The 23,436-nt window shown below is 43.6% G+C and overlaps 1 protein-coding gene across 3 annotated transcripts; it reads left to right on the top strand.

The window, feature by feature from the left end:
- Positions 1-2,964: 2,964 nt before the first annotated feature.
- ARL8B (ARF like GTPase 8B) lies at positions 2,965-21,976 on the top strand. 3 transcript variants are annotated; one of them, XM_075158584.1, is made up of 9 exons: positions 3,201-3,273; positions 3,917-11,820; positions 13,186-13,266; positions 13,908-13,981; positions 14,401-14,494; positions 15,150-15,217; positions 15,447-15,517; positions 16,324-16,519; positions 16,978-21,976. In XM_075158584.1, coding segments are annotated over exons 3-9 (564 nt in total). In that variant the 5' UTR covers positions 3,201-3,273; positions 3,917-11,820; positions 13,186-13,206; the 3' UTR covers positions 16,979-21,976. The 3 variants fall into 3 exon arrangements, with proteins under 3 accessions (XP_075014684.1, XP_075014683.1, XP_075014685.1); XM_075158582.1 differs by lacking the exon at positions 3,917-11,820 and having other exon boundaries at positions 3,026-3,273; XM_075158583.1 differs by lacking the exons at positions 3,917-11,820; positions 16,324-16,519 and having other exon boundaries at positions 2,965-3,273.
- The last annotated feature ends 1,460 nt before the right edge of the window (positions 21,977-23,436 follow it).

Genomic DNA, 23,436 nt, shown 5'->3' with positions numbered 1-23,436 from the left:
TGAGTTACGATGTGTACCTCAGGGAGCTTTTATCTCTGAAATAATGATGGACATAGGGACGCAACTGACCACGCAGACCGGCTCTTAGCTGGCTCTTGTAATCTGAGTGCCTTGGCATAGCTTCTACCTTCCGTGAAATCTTGAACGTATACAAGTGCAAACCACAATCAGAAAGGGACTTCTGGAGGTATTATTCTCCTGTGCAATAAAGAATATTGTGGGCTGCCAGGTCCTTGGACGAGGAATGAAATATAAACAACAACCCATTATTTTGCCTCCTGCAGCAAGCTGACGAGTGCCCAGCACTCCAGTGTGAGCTCAGGGTGCTCGGTGTCTTTTCAGATGAGACCTGTGTTGATGATTAGTGATGACTGTACTGGGATACACCAGTATGTTTCTTGCATGTTTCATCTGTCCTCTTACTTATGTCCATGCTAAAATCCATGCTTGTGATATGCAAGTATTATGGCTGCATTTACCTCAATGCTGGCAATGCAGGACTGCAAACCAGAGGTAAGCCTGCAAAGGCACGCGGAGGCAAGCCACGCAGGAACCGCATCTCTGCGACGGACCTCGAAATACGGTTGGTCTCAGCTATTAATGTGTTATTCTTGCGTGTTTGGGGCGAACTGTGATCTTGAGGCACTAGCGGGGAGAGCGGAGCCGTGCTGCGCAGGGGAGCCTCGGGAGGGCAGTGCGTGCTGCGCTTGGCTGCTCGAAATTCATCAGCTGCACACGCCGCTGCTCTCTTCATCCAGGAGTAGAAAGACTATCTGCCAGTTGCATTCATTATAGCATGGCCTGACCGTGTTTAAAAGCAGTTCCTATATGTGATTTTTGTTAGCCAGGGACTAGGCTAGCTAAGCTGTAGCATTCTTCTGAAAAAAAGGAAAAGGCCTGTTAGCTTCTGCTGGCACTGCGTTATACCCAGTGCTGTATTTGCTGCTCTTTTTGCCAATATGAACAATGCCAAAAAATGCCAAAATTCCCCGGTACTGATCGTACTGCTTCCTTGTGTGCTTTTCTGTACTGTCTGAGCGGCTTGGCCCCTCTCTCTTCATTATTCAGCCTCCATAAAACTACTTAACCTGCTTCCCCTGCTCCCCTTGGAGCTGGGATGTCCGTAACTAGGTAGCTCAGCCAGGGCGAGGGGGAGATGGAGCCCAGCCCGTGCTGGTCCTTCCTCTCCCAGCACGGTGCTGGGATGGGGGGCACTGGCCTCTCGTCTGCGTTGGGTGAGTCCTTCGGGGTTACAGAGGCTGCGGGGTTGGGGTTGGGGCTGGGGTCCCCAACAGCCATGGAGGCGGTGAGAGTCCGGAGGCAGAAGCTTCCAGCTTTGCCAGGGCTACTTTGCACTTCAGCTCTCACTAGGGAGGAAAGTCGTCCTCAGCCTGATCATGGTGCCCTGAAAAATGCTGCAGAATTAATGAAGCAAAAGCATGGCAGAGAGCCTTGACTCTGTTTCCACTCTTCATACAACACTGGGCAGTGACTTAGGTCCTTAGTAAATATTTTGAAAACCATTGCAGACAAGTGCAAAACAGTAGCTGTTTTCCAACCAATTGACAATGTACAAATCCTGTTTAATAGCCATTAATATCTCTTAATGGAGATGATTCATTTGAGTCATGAAAGTTTTTCTGCAACACCATATGAAATCCTAAGGAAAAAGGTTCTACTTCAGGTGAAGGGAAATACTTCCATTCCTTGGGCATCTCGTAGACTCCTCCCAATTTTTTTTCAGCTACATCTTCATTTGTTCAGCTCATGTCTCTCCCGCCTTGGCCTCACACTGCAGAAGTCACCATTTAACTACCCGGAGAGCAGGAGCTACATGATTTGTGAACGATACAAACACTGAGATCCTTGGCAGTGTCTCTCTGGAGGACAAATGTTTAGAGAAGGTGTGGAATTTATTATGTAAATGAGGATGTCTAGAGCTTGTAAATCTGTATCACCAGAGTCACCTTTCCTTTTAAAAAACATGCAGGCATGCGCATTGGTTTGCTTTCTCATGCTGCTGCTCTTTGAAGTTGAGGGGTTTCTAATCTCCATCTGCTACTGGCTTTACTGTACAGAACTAGGCTTAACGTGGCTGGGAATGAGGATAACCAGTTACGGTTACCTGACCGGCACAGCGGCAAGGTCCACGGTAAATGACCTCAAAAAGTCCATGCAAAATGCATGGATTCCTGGCAGAAACTTCCAGAGAATGGCTGGTTATGTGAGAATAACTGAGAATAACGAGGATGTGTGGGCTGACCCCTAGTTTTTAGAAGTTCTAGGAGCACATGCAAGCTTTTGTGAGATATTTCACTTGCTTAAAAAATACTCTGCATTTGTCATTTGAAAATATGGTTAATATTTCTTAATCCCTAGTCCTCTGCAAGTCCAGGATTTGCCTGCAGGCCAGCTACCCGCTCAGTGATTCTGGGGACAGAACAGCAGCTCCCACATGGCCAACCGGAGAGACTAACAAACTAGAGGGTGCACCAAGAAAATACCCCACAACTGATGTCGTTTGTAATTGGAGCTTCAACCCACCATGCAGTCTTGGTGGGGTCCTGCTTTCCACCCCGCTGGGTGGCAGAGTGGCCAGAGTGGCTCTGGGGGCCTCAGCGGGCGGCTGGGTGGAGGAGGCGGCTGGGGAAGGGTGAGGGGGTGTTGGGGGGGAGCGCAGCATGGCTGCCAGGGGACCACCGGCAGCAAGAGCGGCAGGCCGCGGAGCTGCGGCGCCGCACCCGGGCAGCCCTGAGGGGCTGGGACACCCGCCCAAGATGGCGGGGCCGAGGGTGTGCGAGCGGACGCCCCCTGACCCGCACCCGCCCAAGATGGCGGGGCCGAGGGTTCGCTGCAGACGCCCCGCCCCGCGCGGCGCGGCCTCGCCTCCGCCCCGCCCCCCCGCCGCCGCCGGTCCTCCCCGGGCGCGGTGCGGGGCGGCTGCCGGCAGGGGGCGGTGCGGCGCGGCGCGGGGGCTGGCGGCGTTGCGGCCTCTCTTGGTGCGCCGCGCGGGCCGCGCCGAGGCGTCATATGACCGCGGCGCGGGGGCGAGCCGGGCCGTGTGGGAGCGCGCGGGTGTCCGACAGCCGCCGCCGCCGGAGCCAGTCCCCGGCCCGAGCCTGCCCGTGCCCCGGCCCGCCCGCCGCCGCCATGCTGGCGCTGCTCTCCCGGCTGCTGGACTGGTTCCGCTCGCTCTTCTGGAAGGAGGAGATGGAGCTCACCCTGGTGGGGCTGCAGTACTCGGGCAAGACCACCTTCGTCAACGTCATCGCGGTGAGCGGGCCGCGCCGGGCCGGGGGCAGGCCGCGGCGGGGGGCGGCGGGGCCCGGCGGGGCCCTGGTGGCCGCAGCGGCCGCGCGGGGCCGGGGGAGCGCCGCGGCCTGTGCAGGCCCGGCAGGAGGGGGCTGGCGCCGAGGCAGCGCCCGGGCCGGGCCGGCAGCGGCCTGTGCCTGGCCTCGCTCCCAGCAGCCCGTGGCTGAGGCCTGCCTGGGCTGCCCCGCATCCACGGCCGTGCCTCGCACGCCTCGTGGGTTGAGCTGAGCTGCTGGGGTGAAGCTGTTCCGCTGGGAAGCAGGCATGGGTAGGCTCGAAGGGAGGTGGCTGAGCCAGCCGTGGATAGCCTTGATAGCGTGCTGTGCCTCCCTAAACCTTTGTGCGCTAATGGGACCCGTGGAGACACCGATAGCCGTCTCGGAGCACAGCCCCACAGTGCTCTGAAGGCCTGTCTCGGTCAGGATTGGTATGCCTGGGCTCACGTTAGCATAATGTGAAGAGTGTCTTCAGCCACTTTTTCCCATTTGGCTTTTTTTCAGTGGTCCTCAGTAAATGATTTAAATGTTTGCCACTCACAGTTCTCTCAGATTTTTGCTTATCCTGGTTGCTGAAACCTGTATGGAATAATCTCCTTTCTCTTAAGGTGTGTGCCAAGAAGTACAACTTCCAAGCCTAACAGCAGCAGACTGCTGAACTTGGGCCTACTTATCTGATGATCTGCCTGGAGCAGATGGAGGAAGGGTGTGGGAATCCTCCTACATGAAGCTTTTCCATTGTCGAACAAGATAGAGTGGCTTGCTTAAATGGCTTATTCGGCTTCATCAGTATCCTGTTCTGCGGATGCATGTGACAGAAAACATTCAAAGAGACAAGCTGGAATTTGGAAGCCCTTGTAGGGAGACTGAAATGGGAAACCAGGGTACCTTTTGGTTTTGCAGGGAGCATGACTGACTTGAGTCTAGTGCACCTAGAATGAGAAAGCTGGTGTCTTCAACCTCAGACCTAAGCAGACTTTCAACTTTTTTTTTTTTGAGGCTGCCTCCTTAATATTACTGAGTGTTTTTATGAATGGAATTATTTAAGTGTCAGTTGAATGAGTTACTGGATAGGAAGAAGACTCTCATTCTCTTGCAGTTACACATAATCCTTGTTACACTGACTAGCTGTCAAAATGTAGCCAAGCTCTTGTGTAGTTGAGGATGTGAGCGCTTGATGGGCTTCATGATAATCATGTGAAATGAGTCCGCCCTCCTGAAAGGTAACTCTTCCTCTGCCTAGTTATGCTAGGTGAAAGTTGCTGGACTAACCCGAGAACGCCAGAAGCCTTTTCTTTCACACACAGTAGTGGCTGCTGCTACCTCTGGGCTTGGATTTCTAGAAATGGAACTCTGAAATTGTTGAACAACCTCAGTCTGTGGCCGCTGAGCTGATACTGATTGGTGTGTCCTTGCAACTTTGGGCACTGAGATTACTCTGCAGGTTTTTTGTCTTCTGGAGTCCTGGATGGTGGTGGCACTTGACAAAGTACTGCTTTGCCGTTCTGTCTGTATAGTACCAGCAGCACATCTCCTTCGGGGGTTGTCTGTGAAACTGTGCTGCAGATGTGTGGAGTAGTACAAAATCGTTGCACTAGTTGCGCATCAGTTTAGTCCATGTAAGCTGTCTCAAATGGTAAAAGTATTCCTAAATAAAGCTGACATCTGTATCCAGCTTGCTTTGCTGGGGATTGAATCTCGCAAGGTTTCAACCGCACATTAGGATCACACCCAGAAATTTATCTGAGTGTGTGTCATTCAAATAGCCTTGCAAAACTGAGTGAAATAAGGAAGTTGTTCCGCATAATGACACAGCCTAGTTAGCTGTTTTAGGTTTGGAAGTAGCAAGTCACATTTCTGAAGTTTTTAGTTAGGGAATCTAGTGACTCTTTACAAAAATACAGAGCAAGGGGACTTGCTCAGGTTTTTATTATTGGTTTTAAAAACATAATAGCATGAGCTTCAGTTATCAGCACAATATTGCTTCTTCCAGAAGGAGTAGTGCCGTCCGTGGCGTGAAGAGCTAACTTCTTGTTAGCTGCTTCATTGACTGACTTTAATTCAGAGTGTGCATTTGGAAATGAGTGCTGGAAAAGAATAACTGCTCTCTACAGGCCAGTTAATGGTTTGGATGGATGTAGCTGTCAAGCGTTGGGATGCTATAAAACTAAAATGAAAGGAATGACACAGCAAGATGCTAGTCCTATAGAATAGTTCTAAAAGCTGGATTACATACCAGGGACTCAGTATGTCTTATAAGGTTGCATTCTGTCTAACAAATGCAGTTTCTTGACAACAGTGAGTTTAATCTAATATAAATCTCTAATATAATCTATGCCAATCAAATCAGGCATATGTAACTAGAGGAAAAACTTAAGCCAGTTACACAGGAGGCTTGATACAACGCCTGACTGCCACTGAAGTGGAAAGGCCGTGAAAGGCAGACAACCCCGTTCTAGAATAATCTTTTTCTAGATTGGTAGCTGGTTTGGACCATATTTATTCCTCCAGTGTAAACAAGCACTTAGTTTGTAATCAGACCAAACTTAGTTTAACTAGAAGGTTTAAAAACCAACCTTAGCGTTGAAATCTAGTTATAGCTGGATACAACTAATGCAGCTTCTGCTTTGCTAAGGCTCGGTATTAGTCACTGTCTCTAATTAGATATTAAGCATAAGTTTCCCGTGTGCATGAGTAAACTTGCTCACAAGGGAGGATATAATTTCTTCCTGGTCCTAATTTCCATAATGTAGATGGCTTATGGCTCTTATTCAGAGAAACTGCATGTCATCCCGATATCGCATCTTGAATTGTTAGCATCTTACCGGAGTGCATGGAGTGCCCATTATTTACTGGAGTCTGCAGTATCTTCCGTCGTTTGCATCTCTGCAGCTAGTGTCTGTGAACAGGCTTTCATCAGACTTGCTGTCAAAGCTGCGAGTCCCAGCCGTGCTGGTGTGGGGGGGTACGAGAGGCAACCGAGCTCCACAGCCATGTGATGCAACTGAAACATGACTCAAGTAAACTGACTCTGCTTCCAGGCTGCAGGCGCTGCATGCTGGTGAATAATGGGACACTTGTTCAGTTTCAAAAAAGTACTTCATGGAAGAGTGGCGTTTCCTACTGTGAAGTCTTGCTTGAAGCCTGGCAGATTGATCCTTGATCCAGGCGTTTGGCACTGGAACACTGAAGCTCGATAGCCTGATTGTCAGTGGGCAGGCGAGGAGAACTGCAGGAGTGGGATCGAGTCAGACTTTCCCGATAGGGTTGTCAGGTTTAAGAGCTGAACTCAACCTGTTTTGTTTGTGGTGACAGGATAAATAAGATCCGTTTTTAGGATTTGTGTCAAAGCCTGAATTAGTGTGGTTTCTCTTTTAACTTGGGATATCTGACAAGCCTTTGAATGAGGCCTCGGTTTCTAGAGAGAGGCCATTTTTGAAGCGCCTCTCAACAAAAGATTCCTTTAGCCAGTTGGGAGCTGTGACTTCCCTCCGTCCTCATGACTGTTATAAGTAACTTCGACTTAAAGAAGCCACACCGGAGAAGTGTGGAAAAAGATTGCTCTAAAGAGCTTACCTGCTGCTTTAGTGCCTTCTGAAACACCCAGGTAGGTCATAAATAGCGTATGTTGTCACTTCATACACATAGTAGTTAAGCGAGAAGGTTGATACGTTTTTAAGTGAAGTGTTTCTTAATCGCAGAAGTCTCTTGAAATGGATTGCCTCACTTCATTAGGTAATAAAGCTAATACGAGGTGACTCATACTCCAGTTAATACTCTTTCTTTGAGGTCCTGCTTGCTGTACCCCAGGTGGTCTGAAACAGGTGAATGAAATCGGAATCTACTTTTTCCATTGTGGTCTTAAGTTCCTGTATAGCACTCTTTAAGCAATGGAAGAGCTTTAAGCAGTAACACCTGGAGAAAGATGCTTTCATGACTATCGGAGGCTCTTACAAGAGTGACTTCTAGATAGAAATATGCCTTTTTAGGTCTTGTTTTGCTGCTGTGTGGTAGTTACATGATAAGCAGTCCATATCCTTTTAAATATTCCATTGACGTCAGGGTTGGGGAAATAAAAATCTATTTTCTTGTAAGGTTAAGCTATTTTACTTTCTGCAGCAATCATTCACAGAAGTGCTGTTGTAAAGCCTTTCAAGGGACTGTTAGATCACAAGGATGGAAGCTTCTAAACTAGAGTTCAAGCGGCTGAATGTGATGACAAGTAGCTGAAACACTGAAGTATTTCCAGAAAGAAGCTAGTTGATTTGTCCATATATGATGCACTTGTTGGTAGAGGCTATGAATGTTGCAGAGGAGGCTTAGTGTAGGGGTAGCTTTATATAATGCTAAAATGACACTGTTTTTTTTTTTTTTCTTAAAGAAGAGATTTCTGAGAGATGCGGCTTTCTTCTTAGTGTGAAAAGAAAGAAATTTAGTGATGAACAGCAGGGCTTAAGGTAGTAAGCTAGTTCGGGTGGATTGGGAGCGTCCTGGCTGGAATCTGTACTCCCATGATGATGTCTCCTAGTTGGCTAAGTTTGTGATCTCTTCTAGATGGATGAAAAGTATTATAAGTAAAGATAAAAATCTTTGTTGTGTAGTAACAAAGCCTATATGAAGAAATCTGTCCTGTAACAGTAATGAATCATGTTAGCTTTATGAGATGCAAGCTAAAGGCTGCCCTGACCTTTTTTGTTGACGTAAAGAATCTCCTTGTGCAGGCTGTGGAATCAAAATCTCGTAGCTGTGAATTGGTGGTTGAGGACCGTGTGGATGGGCTATTATGGGCAGCATGCTTTCCGGTGCCAGCAGGAGAGAGCTACTGCTCTAGCTGGAAAGAAGGAAGAGGGAGCACTGGTTCTACTGCTGCAGTATGAGTTCTGCCTTTAATGGTTCCTTTAACGTGTTGAAATGAATTTTTAAGGAAGATACAGGAAGCAGGAATTCCAGTCTTACGCTCAATTACTTGATCAAGATGCTTAGGGCTTGGTGCTGACAGTCTGGTAAGCATAACTTCCTGGAAGTTGGCAGTCTTCTGGCTGTAGCTTATGGCTACGGAGAGGCAGATGAAGTAGCCAGAGTGTGGTGTGGTTTGCTTTTTTTGACTTTCAAGACAACTGGAAATGCTAGGTTTAGGAAGCACCTTGTTTCAATATTAACTAAGCATTAAAAAAGACTAAACTCGCATTGTTTGTACGCTTCTGGAATGTTAGGTGATGGTAAGTGAAATGCTTGTCCAAAGTCTTCTCATCCTGCCCTTCTGGGAAATGAACTGTACCTGTAATCGGCACGCCGCCGGCTCATTCCTGAGGCAAGACTTCTGCGGGTGCTGGCTGGCAAAGCTGCCCCTGGCCTGTTGGTGGCTGAGGAGAGGGCGCAGACCCAGAGAGGCAGCCTGCCAGAGTTACTGGTAAAAAGCAGTGCTTGTGGATGTGGCTGTGCACGTATGGTGGTGTTTCAGAGCGCACACCAAAGTTAGCGTTAGCTGGGTGTAACAGGTGGGCCAGGCTTGGATCTGGTAGCCAGATGGAGAGTGCACTTTGTAAGTGCTACAGTCTGTGCAAGAGTCAGTGCTAATACGAGATACGAGGTGAGCTGAACCCAAACTGGTTCATGCAGGTAGGTGTTGGCCCTGTACTCCTACATTACTGGAGTACAGTGCAGGGGCTTAGTCCAGTCTGGAAGCAGTTTTGCCTCTCTGAATAATCCTTATCCAACGTAAGCTAGTACTCGGGCAGGTAAATGGGTTCATGTTGCCCTATGATACAATCTTATCTGTGTCTCTCGCTTGCCAGCTTGTTAGAATAACTGTTGGAGTGGGCAAGCATCATGTAGGGCTGGTCTGTTGTTGCCTGCTTAGCTAAGTAGTAATCCCCATCTTAAAGTGCTTCAGGTCTAGCATTGGGGGTGACTTAGTGATTTTGAATATAAGACCTGTTGGACCGAGGAGGCTTTAACTGGACAATTCCACACTAAGTCCCAACAACACATGGAAGCTCAGTTTTTCTTTTCCTGCACCAGGGCCCAGTTAATAGGGGGATGACTGTAGTCAGTTGTGAGTTTTCAAAAGATGGGTTGTATGCCCATTATCCATAACATACCAAACATGAAGTCATGATACAGTATCCAGGTATGTGAAGAATATATACTAGAGGGCATTTCTGTACAACTCCACTCGGTCACTGGAACAGTGACTAGTACTGTCCTCCATTAAATAGAGGTTAAACTTGAATGCTAATCTTCAACTACCTTAATACGAACTCTGTGGAACTTCAGTGCCCATTGTTGTGCCTGACTTTAGGAATCAGATGGCACTAAACTTCTAGAATATCATGTGCTTAGGTTCTTCAGGAGCTTGGAGTATTAAAACGGGAGTCTCTCTTAAACCAGGAGGCTTAAAGACTAGTCCTGCATGTTCTTTCTGCATGTGGTCTCTGAAATTCGGTCTGTTTAGTCTCCCTCTTTCTTATCTTTCACATAGGGGCAAGAGTTAACTTTGTTTTGTGACCTTCAGCGAACAGTTTGTATTAATGCTGTATGGTCTGTATGACCTCAGAGCTAATGGCTTAATTCATAATCACTTCCAGTACACAAGGCTGATCTTCCAGGAGACCTGGATGAAGTACAGTGTCTGCCTGTTGGAATAGTCACAGGTGCTATTGCTAGATTTGTAAGCAACTACCCTTGCTGTCCTTGATGAGTGTTTGAGCAATGCTACTGTTATGACAACAGCCAAGCACTTTCAGATTGGGAATTGAAAATATTTTTGTGCTTATCAGACTTGTTTTAAAGCTGGTGCCTATTTTAGAAGGAGAAAACATCATATTGTGAACACACAGTGATAGGGCTGAGTAATCTGCTCTGGGGAGGGCAGAGGGAAGTCTGATTCAAACAGAAGTGCCTACTGATAAAAGCATATTCTTCTTGTTCTGTGGTGCGAGTAGCTTTTGCATATAAATACTTTAAGATGCAGCTGAATTCCTGGCTTTTTTCTTCTGTAGAGGTAGTAAACAAAAACCGTTTAAAATTTGGGTTTATAGAGCTGTTTCTGGGCCAAGACAGTTGGATACAATAGTAGAACCTATCGAAGGAGATCACTGCCTGCTAGCAAAATCCATTACAATCATTTTAACCATTTTTTGACCTGTCTTAAAAGATAAGGTGACTGCCAGTAGCTTTCTTTAGGTACACTGACTGTGAACAGAGGAACACCCACACTTATATCAGAGGAAGGTCTTTCAAATGAAGATCTAAGTTGATCAATATGCTCAAAACCTGCAGACAGGTGTGCCCCTCAAAGCTGTAAGTGCCCACCTCACCTCAGAATCCACAGCCTCCAAACTTTCTATAGAGAGAAAGGGCGTGCTTGCGTGTTGGAGGCAGCTCAGTGAAGGCACCTTCTGTTTGACAGGTCAGAAAGTATGTCAGATAGTGCTGGTTTGTCTGCCTACAAAGCAGAGTACAGAAAGCTGAAACGCAGGTTGTAACTGAGCGACTCTGTAGTGTAGTTTTTAAGCAAGTCAGAACACGTTTTTATGCCACCTGGATGTGTAGCGTGGGTAGAGAGTACTTGGAAAGTAGTATAAGGTGCAGCAGCTTTTCTGAAGATTCTGTAAAAGCTTCCTTGTGGTGGATCACAGTAACTTATTAATGTTACATTAAACACGTGGCAAATGAGGTGCTGCTCCAATCTGAAGGAATCTGTATCCTAAAAGAGCAGTGCGGGAGCACGAACTAGTGATAGGAACAGCTCTTGAGTGAAGAATCTGGAAGTATCTGAGTGGGAAGAGCTGACAGCATATGGGGTAATACGAAGTAGCACAAAGAGATGGAGGTTCAGGGAGTGCTTGGGAGAAGTTTGGTTGGAAGATGTGGGTGTAGGGTGTGACTGTAGAGGCAGGAATGCAGTGGTTCTGGAGCAACCATGGCAAGCTGACTCTTCAAAGGCAAGATTGGCAGTGCATGCTTTATGAACTGAACTAAACTGCATCAGGCATGGAAAGCATGGTTAACCATCTGCTGCTGAGCTACACATAATCAAACTGGCTGAAATGGACAACTCATACACCGGGCTTTCAGGGCAGGAACGAGAAGCTAATGAACAGGCATTCAGGTTATGCACCTACTTTGCTAAGTTAGCAGAAAGGTTAGAGTAGTTTCTGAAACAGTGCTGCATGAGATTGATACGTGTTCTTCTGTGTAGCTTAAACAGTTGAAACTTCTTTCAAATATGAGTGCAGAACACCTGCCTAATGAGGTTTAAGCTGTACATTTTTCAGGTCGTCACTGTTTTTACTGTTGCATTCCTTGGATTCAAGGACTTAAGTTTTTTTTAACTCCTTTTAAAAGACGGTTAGTCTGTATAGCCATGTGTCTGGAAAGCAGATCTTAAATGTGAAAAATCACCACCTGTTCAGGGGACTGCTGGCTTCAAATCCAAGCTCTGGATGTATTTCTGTTTTGGAGGTCAACAGCAAGATCAACATGTCATTTAACTGAAGGACTTGGCCAAGTAAGCCCAAATGAGACTGCTATCATCTGTACGTTTCTAATGTTTATCAGCATTATAGTGGAGTCTGTATTGTGTGAAGCTTGCAGCTTTGGTTTGCTGGTGGAAGATCACAGTTTTCTTTGGGGGGTGAGGTAGGGGGAACAAACTGAAGGAAATGTGGGCTTCTAGGCATAGAAGTGAATGACAAAGCACTGGTATTACAAGCTGATCATCTTCTGGTTGCATCTTCTGAACAGCATGTACTCAAAGCATGTCCAGTCAGACTTAGTTACTACTTCCAGCTTGTGAGCAGTTGGGCCCTAACTCTATAGGATGATGTGACGTCTGCTTCATAGATCCTAAAGGGCTTTTAACTCGGGCAAGCTTCTCTGTGCAACATCAGGGGAGAGAAGCAGACTTTCTGCTGCTGTGATATCAAACCCTAATTAAACAACTGAATGCATTTGATTCGACCTTTTTTCCAAATCTGGTTGACTGTCTGGTTCTATTACACATAATGGATGTAGTCAGATACATAATGACCACTGTGGCTGAGATCCACCTTCTGCCAAATAGCCAAGGGAGCGTGGGAGAAATCTGTACTACTGTTGATAACGCTTGTTATGGCTCCTGGGTTAGCTACAGGAGATAGCTGTGAACTTGGCTTTCAAGCTGTTACCGATAAAAGTGTAACAGATAGTAAAACATCTGCCACTAGAGAACCTCTCTAATACATCACTGTGTTGCAGCAGTTATGTCAGAGCTTAAAGTGATGCTGAACTGCTGGTGGAAACGGGCTGAAATACTCTCCAGTTGCATTTCGATTGCCTCTTCCACTGCTGAACAAGTTGGACACTGTGTAGCCTAGCAGGAAGCAGACCTGTCAGGTCCTTCCACTTTCCAGCCTTTTAAAACTCCTCAGGGAGTTAACCCATACCTGTGGGTTGGAGGCTTACTCCACAAGAGTGATTTATTACTGTAAATGTTGTCCATAGAGTAGCTTGCATCAGAGGAAAATCTTCCGGATATTTCTAGCTTCCAGGTAACTAGGAGATCCTAATGTACAGAACTTGGCTCCAGCAGAAGTAGGTGAATGGTTCTTTTCCTATACTTGCCCTGGCTGTCCATCTGTTAAGCTATGTAAAGCACTTCTCCCCAAGTAACTTTGCTCCCCTGACCGCCTCAAGGCTTGAAAAATGAAAGTGCTTGTAAGAAATTACTTGACTGACTTCACGCAAGCTTCAATACACATGAATGTAATATCTACGACTTCTTGGCTATAAAGCCTTCAGTTGGAAGGCAAATGGTTGGAAAAAGCTTATGATATTTTACTGTGTAAACTAGCTGCATCAGATAAGCACTAAATTTAACTTTATTTTTTTCCAGTCAGGTCAATTCAGTGAAGATATGATTCCTACTGTGGGCTTCAACATGAGAAAAGTTACGAAGGGTAATGTTACAATAAAGGTATGTCACCATCATTGACTGTCTCTTTTTAAACCCATGCAAGGTTGCCTTCAGCTTCTAGTTTAAAATTTATGTTTGCTCTGTTTTGCTTCCACCATTGGGACAAATACAGGAAAACTGAAGAGGCTCAGCTAAATTTGTCAAATAGCTTAAGAATACACTTATGTTTATTTATAGGGTTTCTTAAATGAGAATCTGTGTGTGATTTCCAGGTTCATGGATTAGTTAAAACAATGTTGTGATAATGCGGTCTGGCTTTAATCTGAGTTAATTTTCACATGTTTAGGGCCCAGAGATCCTCCTCTTCTGCTCATCAATATTGTTTGAGGGAACGCTTACATCAAAAGCAAAGTTTTAAGTTGGTATATCTTATTTTATTTTCTTGTATACCACTGTGTGTAAACCTAGTACACAGATGTGTTCTTGCATCTGGTGTAAGATGCTCTAGTTTGCATCTTATGCTATTGGGCCTGCAAGCTTTGAGCCGCTGTACAAGGGATTATTTCTGTTCAAATATGTGAGAGGTCTTGCAGCTGGCCTAAGGAGAAAGGAAAAACTGTGGTTTGATTTCTTGTTTTATCTTTGCGTGACATGTTTAAACATAGTGCATGGCTAAATTGTCTTTTTCCTCTTGCCTTAAGATTTGGGATATAGGAGGGCAACCACGATTCCGAAGCATGTGGGAGCGATATTGCAGAGGAGTTAATGCTATTGTGTAAGTGTCGTCTTCCTTCAGCTAGTACTTAACTTCAGATTTGCATCTCTTCCGTGTGTAGCCTTTTTAACAGTGCATGCCTGACTCGGTAGTACTCATTTTAATTTTGAAACTGTACTGCAACTGTATTGACTTTTTTTACCGTTAAGTTCAGGGCTTAAGATGGGATATTTTCTTATCAGTGTCTGATCTGGGGTACTAACTACTTCCTGTCTGAATTGGGTGGCAATGCTGTCTAACTGAAAGAATCTTTCATCTGATCTTAGAGAATTTTTTTAAAGGAACCAAATTCTTTGCTTAGAAGACTTAGCTTTGTTTAAAGCCTTGTTGAATGTGCTCAAAACTGACAGTGTAAAGGAAACACTGCTGTTTCTTAAATAATTCAGTCTCACTGACCTAAACTTAAATTCTCTTTAAAGCTACATGGTAGATGCTGCAGATCGTGAAAAAATAGAAGCCTCTCGAAATGAGCTGCACAATCTTCTAGATAAGCCACAGTTACAAGGAATCCCTGTAAGTAATATTGCCTTACACAGTATTAAACTTGCTTGAGGAATGTGCGTAACTTCAGCAACTCTGAAGTCTGGCTTGAACTCTTAAGTCAAGTGTAAGGCCTAACCTTACTGGTTACTAGAAGCATGAACAATATCTGCCCCTAGTGCCTTAAATCAAATTGTTGACCTCAGTCAATCCTTCAGTGATCTTATTCTTGCTCAGTGCCCACAAAAAAAAAAAAAAATTGGAACAGTACTATAGTAGAGGTTAACCAGAGTGTAGTACAGAAGTATAGAGTAAGTTTGGGGAATCTCAGCTGAAAATCTAGTGGGATTGTTCTCAGTTTTATCAGCTGATGTGTTCTCATGCTTGGTTTTTTTTGCACATAACGGTTTATTTGTACCCCCTTTCCCTGTGACTAGGTCAATCTTCCTTCTTGATCTGGTTTAATAGTGAATGTCTCATTCTGTAAGATTTAATAGCCTAGTCCAGACTGCTTGTCAGACTCCCTTGAAGTTTGTTGTTTGTGTTTTTTGGGGTGGTTTGTTTTGTTGGGGTTTTTTTTGTTTGGTTTTTTTTGTGTCTAGTTTTTGTTTTGGGTTTTTTTTGGTGTTGTGTGGTTTTTTGCTTTTTTTTTTAGCAAAGCTGCAACTGTTTCTGCTCTGGATTTCAGGTTCTAGTACTTGGAAATAAGAGAGATCTTCCTAATGCTTTGGATGAGAAACAGCTAATTGAAAAGATGTAAGTCTAACCCTTCCTAAGAAAGGCTAACTTAATAAATGAATTCATGTACATGGGGTTGTTAGAGCAAGAAGCTTGCATGTGTAAGTAGAAAACCCAGCAACAGGAGGCAGCTGAACCATTGTACAGAAACAAGTTATGTGGAGAAGATGAAGGGGAACAGTTTAGATTCTCAGTATGAGTCCTTGTCATAAGTGAAGTGTATGTTGAAATGTTCTCTCTTTCATAGGAACCTTGCTGCTATTCAGGACAGAGAAATCTGCTGCTACTCAATTTCTTGCAAAGAGAAAGATAATATAGGTAACTATTAACCTAAAATGCTAAGCATTGTGAAGAGCTGTCAGAGGGTGGATTGGGGGATTGTAACTTCTTAAACACAAGCTTCCTGGCTTCAGGAAACTGGTAACAAATCAAAGAACAATGTGTAAGTGCGCTGGTTAAATTCGGTATAACTCCTGATTGTACTGAGTGAGCAAGCTTGACTGGTATTAAAGTTGTAGGGATTGTAGTTATCAAAACATATGTCAAGTCTCCTGTGAAACCTGCTGCCTTTCTTCAGTTAGTTTGCAGCAAATAGCTGACTAATCTCACTATTAGCTTGGCCTAAATGATTTTATACTTCTATCAAGTACTCTCAACTCTGCCTCACTTCATGAGCCTAGCAAGTACTTGCAGCAAGTTTTTCCTCAACAGTCATTCCCTTGAAATAATCATCTTCCCTTGCTGTCTTATCAAAGCGGTTCATGTTGTGGCCTATGCTAGCCACTACTCCATGCAGCCAAACAGTAAATTTTTCTGGTGCTGACATCAATTGCTTTAGAGTTTCTGGAGTTCAAAGGCAGAAACCATAGTACTGTGTAATACCAAGTACTTGACACTAGTATTGTAAGTAAACTGAGCAGTCTCAACTGAAGGAGAACACAGTACTTAACAACACTTGCCATCCTTCTCCTGCTGCCTTCTTGTGACTGCCATGAGATTAACACTGGTCCATTGGTGCGCTAACGTGAGTTTACTGATGAGGGAAACTTCAGGCTGCTGGTCTCAGGAACAAGCTATAGAGGATACCAGAACTGCATTATATTAAGGACTCAACTTCTTTCCAGGAAAAATGAACAGCCTGTGGAACTCTTTAGGCTTCTTATCCAAGAAGCGCCTGTCACCTTACCGTCAGTTAAAGATTCAGACATGGTGGATAGGAGAAGCAGATACTCCTTTCTGTCGTATCTCCTGCACAAGGCTCACGGCACAGCTGAGCATCACTGATGCTGCAGGGAAGGTGCTGCTGGAAGCATTGGGCTGGTGTGATGCTAGTGCGTTTCACTTCCTTAGGAGACCCTCTTTCAAGCATGGAGGAGCTTGATGCCTTGTACTGTAGGGCTAAACTGACTTTGTTCTCATCAGGTGAGGAGAGGCAGACTGGCTAAAAAGAGCAATGTTGATCTAAAATTAATTATGTGAGCCATACCAAAGTATCAGATTAAGGGATGTCTTTTTCCTAGAGGTGTAGCTGACTGAGGAGCTGGGATGTCTGGGGCAGTTCCTTTAAATGTTACTTGAAGGATGCTGGGCAGATATAGGACCAAAGCACAGACAGCAAGCATTCAAAAAATAATTCTGTTGATCTGTCTTGGACCATCCTTGAGAAGGGCTGGGTATTCCTGTCATGTATTTGAGGACACTGGCATACCAAAGCGATGCCAGTTATACAAATACAGATAGACACTTGAATACGGAACTTCTCTTCTCTCTCTCTTTAGATATCACGCTTCAGTGGCTTATTCAGCATTCAAAATCTAGAAGAAGCTGAAGTCTTCCTGGAATCTCCAGTACCAGTTGGCCATAATCTCAATTGTCCACTTCCCTCCATAATGAGATATTACCCAAAAATCCTGTATCAAGAATCTGCCTTTTCACGGTTCATTTCTCATGTGCACTGCTGAAGACTTGTATTCCTATTCTGTCACAAAACAACTAGAGTTGTCATGATAAAGTCAGCACAAATATTTATTTTACAACCATCTATGGTGGGAGGGTTGTGGGGGGGCTTTTTAAAAAAAATCTCTCTACCATGTTAATTATGATGGTACACTCTGTTCTGGTTTTTCAGGGCCAGGTTTTTATATGATTTTCAGCAAGTGTTTTATTTCTAGTGTTTAGTGGCTTGAAGATGCTGATGCTTGACAGCATTAAGATTCTGTAAGATGCCACATACAGTAGTTAGAAAACATTTAAGCGTGAGTTGTGGGATACTGACTTATCTCACAAATGCATGTGATGTGTGTATGTAAGCAGAGAAATGGAAACTGTTTGCAGAGGGGAGCACAAGGCATAGATCAGCATCACTAATCTACAGCTGAGATCTTATCCTGTCACTTGAAAAAGAAAACTCTCATGATGAATTAGGAAAGAGTCAACTGTTTAAAATCATTTCGTTGCTTCTGTTTAACATTTGCGTAGGGGATGGGAATGGACTGCTCTGTCAAGCTTTCAAAAATTGGAGTATTCCAGCATGAAAACAAATTGCTAGGAACATCAGACTTTGTTCAAATACATTTTTCTATCTACAGATACTAGTGGTCTCTATCTGAAACCAGAACACACATTCTGAGCAGCTGCATGACACTTAAATTACTGATGTTTTTGTATAGAGTCAGTTGTTGACCTTTAGCACAATATCTGTGTAATTGTCCGGTGTCTCTCCTGCTCATGAAATGGCTGGGCACAGTTTCACCTGGTGCTATGGAGTATCTAGGCTATTGTGACAACTCTAGACCTGCCTGCTTTCTTGATGTAACCATGTGCAAAGTCTGTAAGTTGCAAGATGAAATGTTCTACTGTGTCAAAGCACAAGAGAGCCAATGAATTGATCCTGTTTCTTGACTAGCTCCTACAGCATAGGGAAGTGTGTATAAACTAAAGATTGTAATGTTTTTGTAGCTTTACTTTCTCAATGACTTCAGTATATTTAAAGGGACAGACTTGTTAAGACTGGTTTGTTCATACAGTAATGTCAATGTAGCTTACTAGTGTATGCAAATACATGGTACACCTGCTTGTGTTGCCTCACACTGTGTGTGATTCTTCACCTAAATGTAGTTTGCATTATGTCGGAGTCTTTGGTTGGAAACACTGTTTAGTCCGTATCAGTTATGGCAAGCCAGTTTTAATTTAGACTGCCATGGCCTTACTGTTCTGTACCAACTATCGCACTGTTGCACAGACACTACGTGCTGCCTGCATTCAGTCTGAACTTGCATTTTAATTTTTTGTCCCCTTTCAGTTCTCTGAAGCATGATTTCAATTAATTCATACTCTGGTGCTGTAGAGGAGAGGGTATATTAACTTGCTACTGTAGTCCCTAGTTCACCAGGAACTGCTACAGTTACCTTTATTTAGCAAACTTGCTTGTGCCTAAAATAAGGAAACTAAACTAGAATGTGTGAATCTTTGTGGGGGACCAGGTCACTGTTTAGTTAACTGGCCTATAGCTAAACTTGATGTGTTTGGTGTTTATATACTTCACTGCTTTCAGCATTTATGGCATCCAAACACTACCAATTGTTAACCTGTGCATTACTCTCTGCATGTGAACAACTTATACAATTACTGAACTTTGTAAATACGTGAATTTTTTTATTTAGGTGGATGCATATGTTGGTTTACTGCTCTTCAGCTTTACTCAATAAACTTATGTTTTGAGGGTTGTATTGACACTTAACTGACTGACTTGAGTTGATGTGGCTTAACTCATGGAAATACATTATGGGATGCCTGTCTTCTCTCCCACAAGATTACAGTGGGTGAAGAAGGCTCGGTAAATACTTGAGCTGCTTTATGTTCTGTGGTTCAGCTATTCAAGTGAAATGCTTATAAAACTACCTTTCAGGCCTGGGGCTTTCTCAGCTTACATGGGCAAGCCTAGTTAGTCAGTCTCAGCAGACTTCAGTGCTTTTTTATGTTTATGAAAAGCACTGGTCAGCTGAAGAGTCTTAAGTAGGGGCAGCCTTCTGGAGCTCTGTTTTCAGGAGAGAAATGCATGTGTCTACAAGCTTGTTTCTTGTCTTCAAGCCTTTGCTTTTCCAGCACAAGTGTCAGATCTAGCAGTGCCTGATCATTCACTGCCAATTAAAGCATAAAGATTCTTATCTCATTGGAAAGTGAGGCTTTTGTTGACTGAGGTCTTGAACAAGATCTTTGTTGTGATTTTAATCTGAAGTTACACTGCCTGTTCTTCCCAAATGCTTTGTTGCATTAATTTCTCTTGGGTCACTTATTAACTTATAGGACCATATGTCAACATATTCCAAGTAATGGTAACAAATTGGATGTCTTCTATTCACGGCTTGCCTCCATGTAAGCTTTCAGATTTACTGAGCTGTAACAGGTTAGTTTTTAGGCCTGAGTACTGGTCAGTTAGCATCCTTCACGTGTAACTCGGCTGGTGGGAAGGACTGATGAACTGTTGAGTAAAAGATCATGTGCATATTTCTTCACTTGATGGGATTTCCTGCATGCAGAACAAGCTACCTGGAGTTAACATTCAAAGCAAAATGCCTCTAGATGCAAAATCTGAAAACAGTATTACTGCTGAAGGTTTGTCACCCTGGTTGGTCTGATACCAGTACTAGTACTTAAATCAGCGGTGGTGTGAACTTGGCCAACAGCTGTTTGCTTGATGTGGTATTTAAGTCATTGTTTCTATTTCTAAATATAAATAGCAAGGAGAGCTACACTGGCCACCTATGATGCATGTACTCTAAAAAGTACATTTGTATTACTTTACGGAATGACTCCACCTAGGTTTTCACAGCTATTCTTGTACAGTTCTTCCAGATGCCTTTAGCTACTCCCATGGCAGAAATGTAGACCCTGAAGAGACTTTGAATCCAAACACAGTGCAGAGGATTAAGCTTTTTCTGTTTGAGGGCTTGATTAACTTTCCACCTACCTTGATTTTGAAACAGAAAGGAAGTGTAGTAAGTCTTTCCACAGAACTGGGGCTGTTCTTGCTACCTTTCGACCTTGGACTGAAAAAACTACTTGCTCATCAGGCACAGTTAAGTCCAAGGTTAAACCTTTTCTATTCTAATAAAGGTGTGGAGCCTAAGATAGGTATTAGCATTGTTGTCTGCTGAATTTGGATGCTATAGCTGTGTTCTGCTTCTAGAAATCTATTGGCCCAATAATCTAATCTCTGTAGTGAGTCTGGACAGTAAGAGAGACTGATTAAATTTCCCATTGGCTTAACAAAACTTGCTTTTGGGGATGAATTTTAGTAACATAAATTACTGTACTTAAACATCAATAGCTGTAGTCCTGAAACTCTCTTCTGATGTATCTGCAGTAGGCCTTGACCATTAGCGTATTAAGAAAACTGGGTCTTGTGAAAAGGCAAATACTGAGCCAGAGAGAACTCTTGGTCATGAATGTTAGTTAGACACCAGTCATACCTTTATGACCTCATGATATGTTGGTATTGTATCATTTAAAATAGCCGTCAACTCTAATTACTTCTTGTTGCTTTTGTTCAGTACAAGTGATCGCTCTTACTGATCATAGAGCAGCATGTCTGTAGACTAGACTGGGAAGAAAAGCTTGTGTGTGCACCCGCAGCACCGGGCTGTGTGGAAGTTTTCCTTGGAGTATTAATGTCCTGTCAACGTTAGTGTGGATGGTGGTTTCCTTAAGTGCAATTACAAAGCAGCGTAATTCTCATCATCACCTTGAGTACAGCTGAGTGTCTTAGCAGTTGCACAGAGCAGTTCTGTCCTACCACTTGGCAATACGAAAAATCCACAAATGTGGAGCTGTTTCATGATCTGTGGAACTAAAAGTCTAGTTTCTTATCGGTTTGTGTTTTCTCTTTGCATCTTTATGGAAACAGGTTGGAAGGATGGTCCTTTTTGGATGCGGATATATAAAACTGCATAATCTTCACTTTCTGGTAGAAGAAAGGAGGCCAAAGAAAATGCCTTAAACAGTGTTTCTGGTTAAATTAATATAGGAATGTTGTGCAGGGATCTATAATAACTTGAAGTATGACTTAGCTGGATTATCAAGCTGTTAAATTTTCTAAGGTTTAATTTTATAGTTACTGTGGCTGTGCAACGGCATGTCATGATTTGCTTTGTGCGTGTTTACTGAATGCGCAAGAAACGCGCTTCCTCCCGGTAGCATGCCCCAGCCCTGCTCCCTGCTGGCTTGCTTCTGCACTGACCCTGACTAGAGAGAGCTGTGTGAATTCTAAATAGGGGGGTGTAAATCAGGTTATTTAAGCGATCTTTCTAAGAGCGGTGCATTGCCGGTTACACAAACAGCAAAGCAATGAATCATGTTACAGGAGGAGTAATGCGTGAATGCCTGAGACTGGTATGTGCTTCAGGACTTTCATCCCTAAAACGTGAGTGTAGAATGGCTTGTCTCACTAAATCGTAAACCTTCAATGAGTAGTCTGTTGCTTCAGGCTACAGATGCTGAACGTTACACTATGCCTTGGTGAAACATCAGGGAATTTTTTACATGTCACTTCAATGACGAACATGGAACAGCACTCAAAGGGGGTATGCACATACTCTTTTAAAGGAGAAGTAAAATATTTGATGTTTTTATTTCCGTCACAGTGGAAGGTGGGTAAGTAGACCTTTGTGCCAGGATTAGTGCCTTTTAATTATGACATTACAGGTTTTATTCTGTTAAAGGCAACATCTATCATTGTGATCATTTTGAAGTGCTTCAATAAAGTATTGTTAAAAACCATTCATCTGTAGTAGTACAGCTGCTTTTATTATTCTTAGAAATATGTAAGAAGCCCTCATTACCAAATTGTGGGAAACATTGTTACACTCAAGCTAAACTCAACACAGCTATGCTAAAATTGTTTAGATCATCTGCGAGAGGAGCAAATAGGTTGACTCCTTGAAGTCATTCTAACAATGAAGAGAGTAGGTGATATTGCTTCCAGGTAGGCAGATACATTCAAGAAGTAAATTCAAGAAGTCTTTCCTGGCCTAATTAGGAAACTGCACGTTTTAAACACTGTCATAAAACAGTAATTTTGAGTATATGGTTGAGGCTAATTCTAAATGAATTCTAAATTTCATTGTTTTGTTTAAAAAATAAGTAGTTGAATGCTGTTGCCTGGTTGGTGCTTGGTCAGCGTGCGCTGTGTGTTACAGAGCGGTTTCTGTGGAAACTGGTGGGAGCGTTAACTGTGTAACTTCATCTCTGTAAGCCTTGTGCTCAGTGGGGGACAACTTTCTGGGTAGTTGGTCTGTGAAACTCCTATCACTTCTGATTAAGCTTTGCTTTAGATGCTGAAAGCATTTGTTGGTCTCACTTGTGTTTCTCTCTGAAAAGACCTATTGAGTAGAAGTTCATAAACCATATTATTCAGTAAACAAAGCAAATATGTGAATAGAGAAAGAAAAAGCTGTTGTGATGTGTGAAATTTAAAGCTAAACTTGATTCAGAGAGAAGTAAACTGCTAAGTTGCTTCTGTATAACTATGTTAACTTGGGATGTGGAAAGATATTTCAGTCTTTTCAATAATGAGGAATTTTCCTCATTTTTTAGAATCAAGAATCCCCTTCCTGTTGTGCATAGATAATATTTCTGGTCCGTAAGGGGAAAGACATTAAAAAGATGCATGAATTCCACAGATTGAGGAAAGGAACTGAAAGCGCAACCTCAGGCTGCTATATTTGAACGGGCTAGAGGATCTTAACAGGAATCAGCATACAGAAGTCTTGATGGACCACTGAATTGTGATTTTTTTTTTTTTTTCCTTAGATTTATTCGTTCTGCTGTTTCTGTGCATTGAATGGAAAACAGAGCAAGATCTGACTTTGAAATAGAAAGTATAAAATGCAGGCCGAAGATAAATCATTAATGTCTGGCTGTCTGTGTATGCATAACAAGTCTTGAAATTTTTTTTTCCCCCGCATAGGGATTTTTCATATTATTTCTATGAAATTTCTTTGTAACAAATCATGCCCTTTCTTGCTAAAAGGATGCAACGCTTGAGTGAACACCAGTCCTTAGTTCAGCGATAACGCAGTCACGCTTACAACCACAGTTACTGGTGATGCTGTTAAGGTTTCTGGGGTAGCCCGGAGATGTGTGTCTCCTCTTTGCCTCTCCCAGCTATAGTTTCTTTTCTGACTTTTCTGTTCTTTTGACTGTCTTTGAAGGGTTTTGGTTTCACCAGGACTGCCTGA

This window comes from Calonectris borealis, chromosome 10 (genome assembly GCF_964195595.1).
Source record: "Calonectris borealis chromosome 10, bCalBor7.hap1.2, whole genome shotgun sequence".
Classification (NCBI taxonomy): Eukaryota; Metazoa; Chordata; class Aves; order Procellariiformes; family Procellariidae; genus Calonectris; species Calonectris borealis.
The sequence above is the reverse complement of the archived record's forward strand: the minus strand, read 5'-3'. Positions and strand labels throughout refer to the sequence as shown.

What these genes read in the sequence shown, in the direction of transcription:
- ARL8B (XM_075158582.1), top strand. Translation starts at nt 3,031, where the DNA reads ATGACCGCGGCGCGGGGGCGAGCCGGGCCGTGTGGGAGCGCGCGGGTG. An exon ending in AGAGGAGTTAATGCTATTGT is followed by an intron (nt 13,982 to 14,400) that starts GTAAGTGTCGTC and finishes TTCTCTTTAAAG; the next exon opens with CTACATGGTAGATGCTGCAG. An exon ending in CACAGTTACAAGGAATCCCT is followed by an intron (nt 14,495 to 15,149) that starts GTAAGTAATATT and finishes TCTGGATTTCAG; the next exon opens with GTTCTAGTACTTGGAAATAA.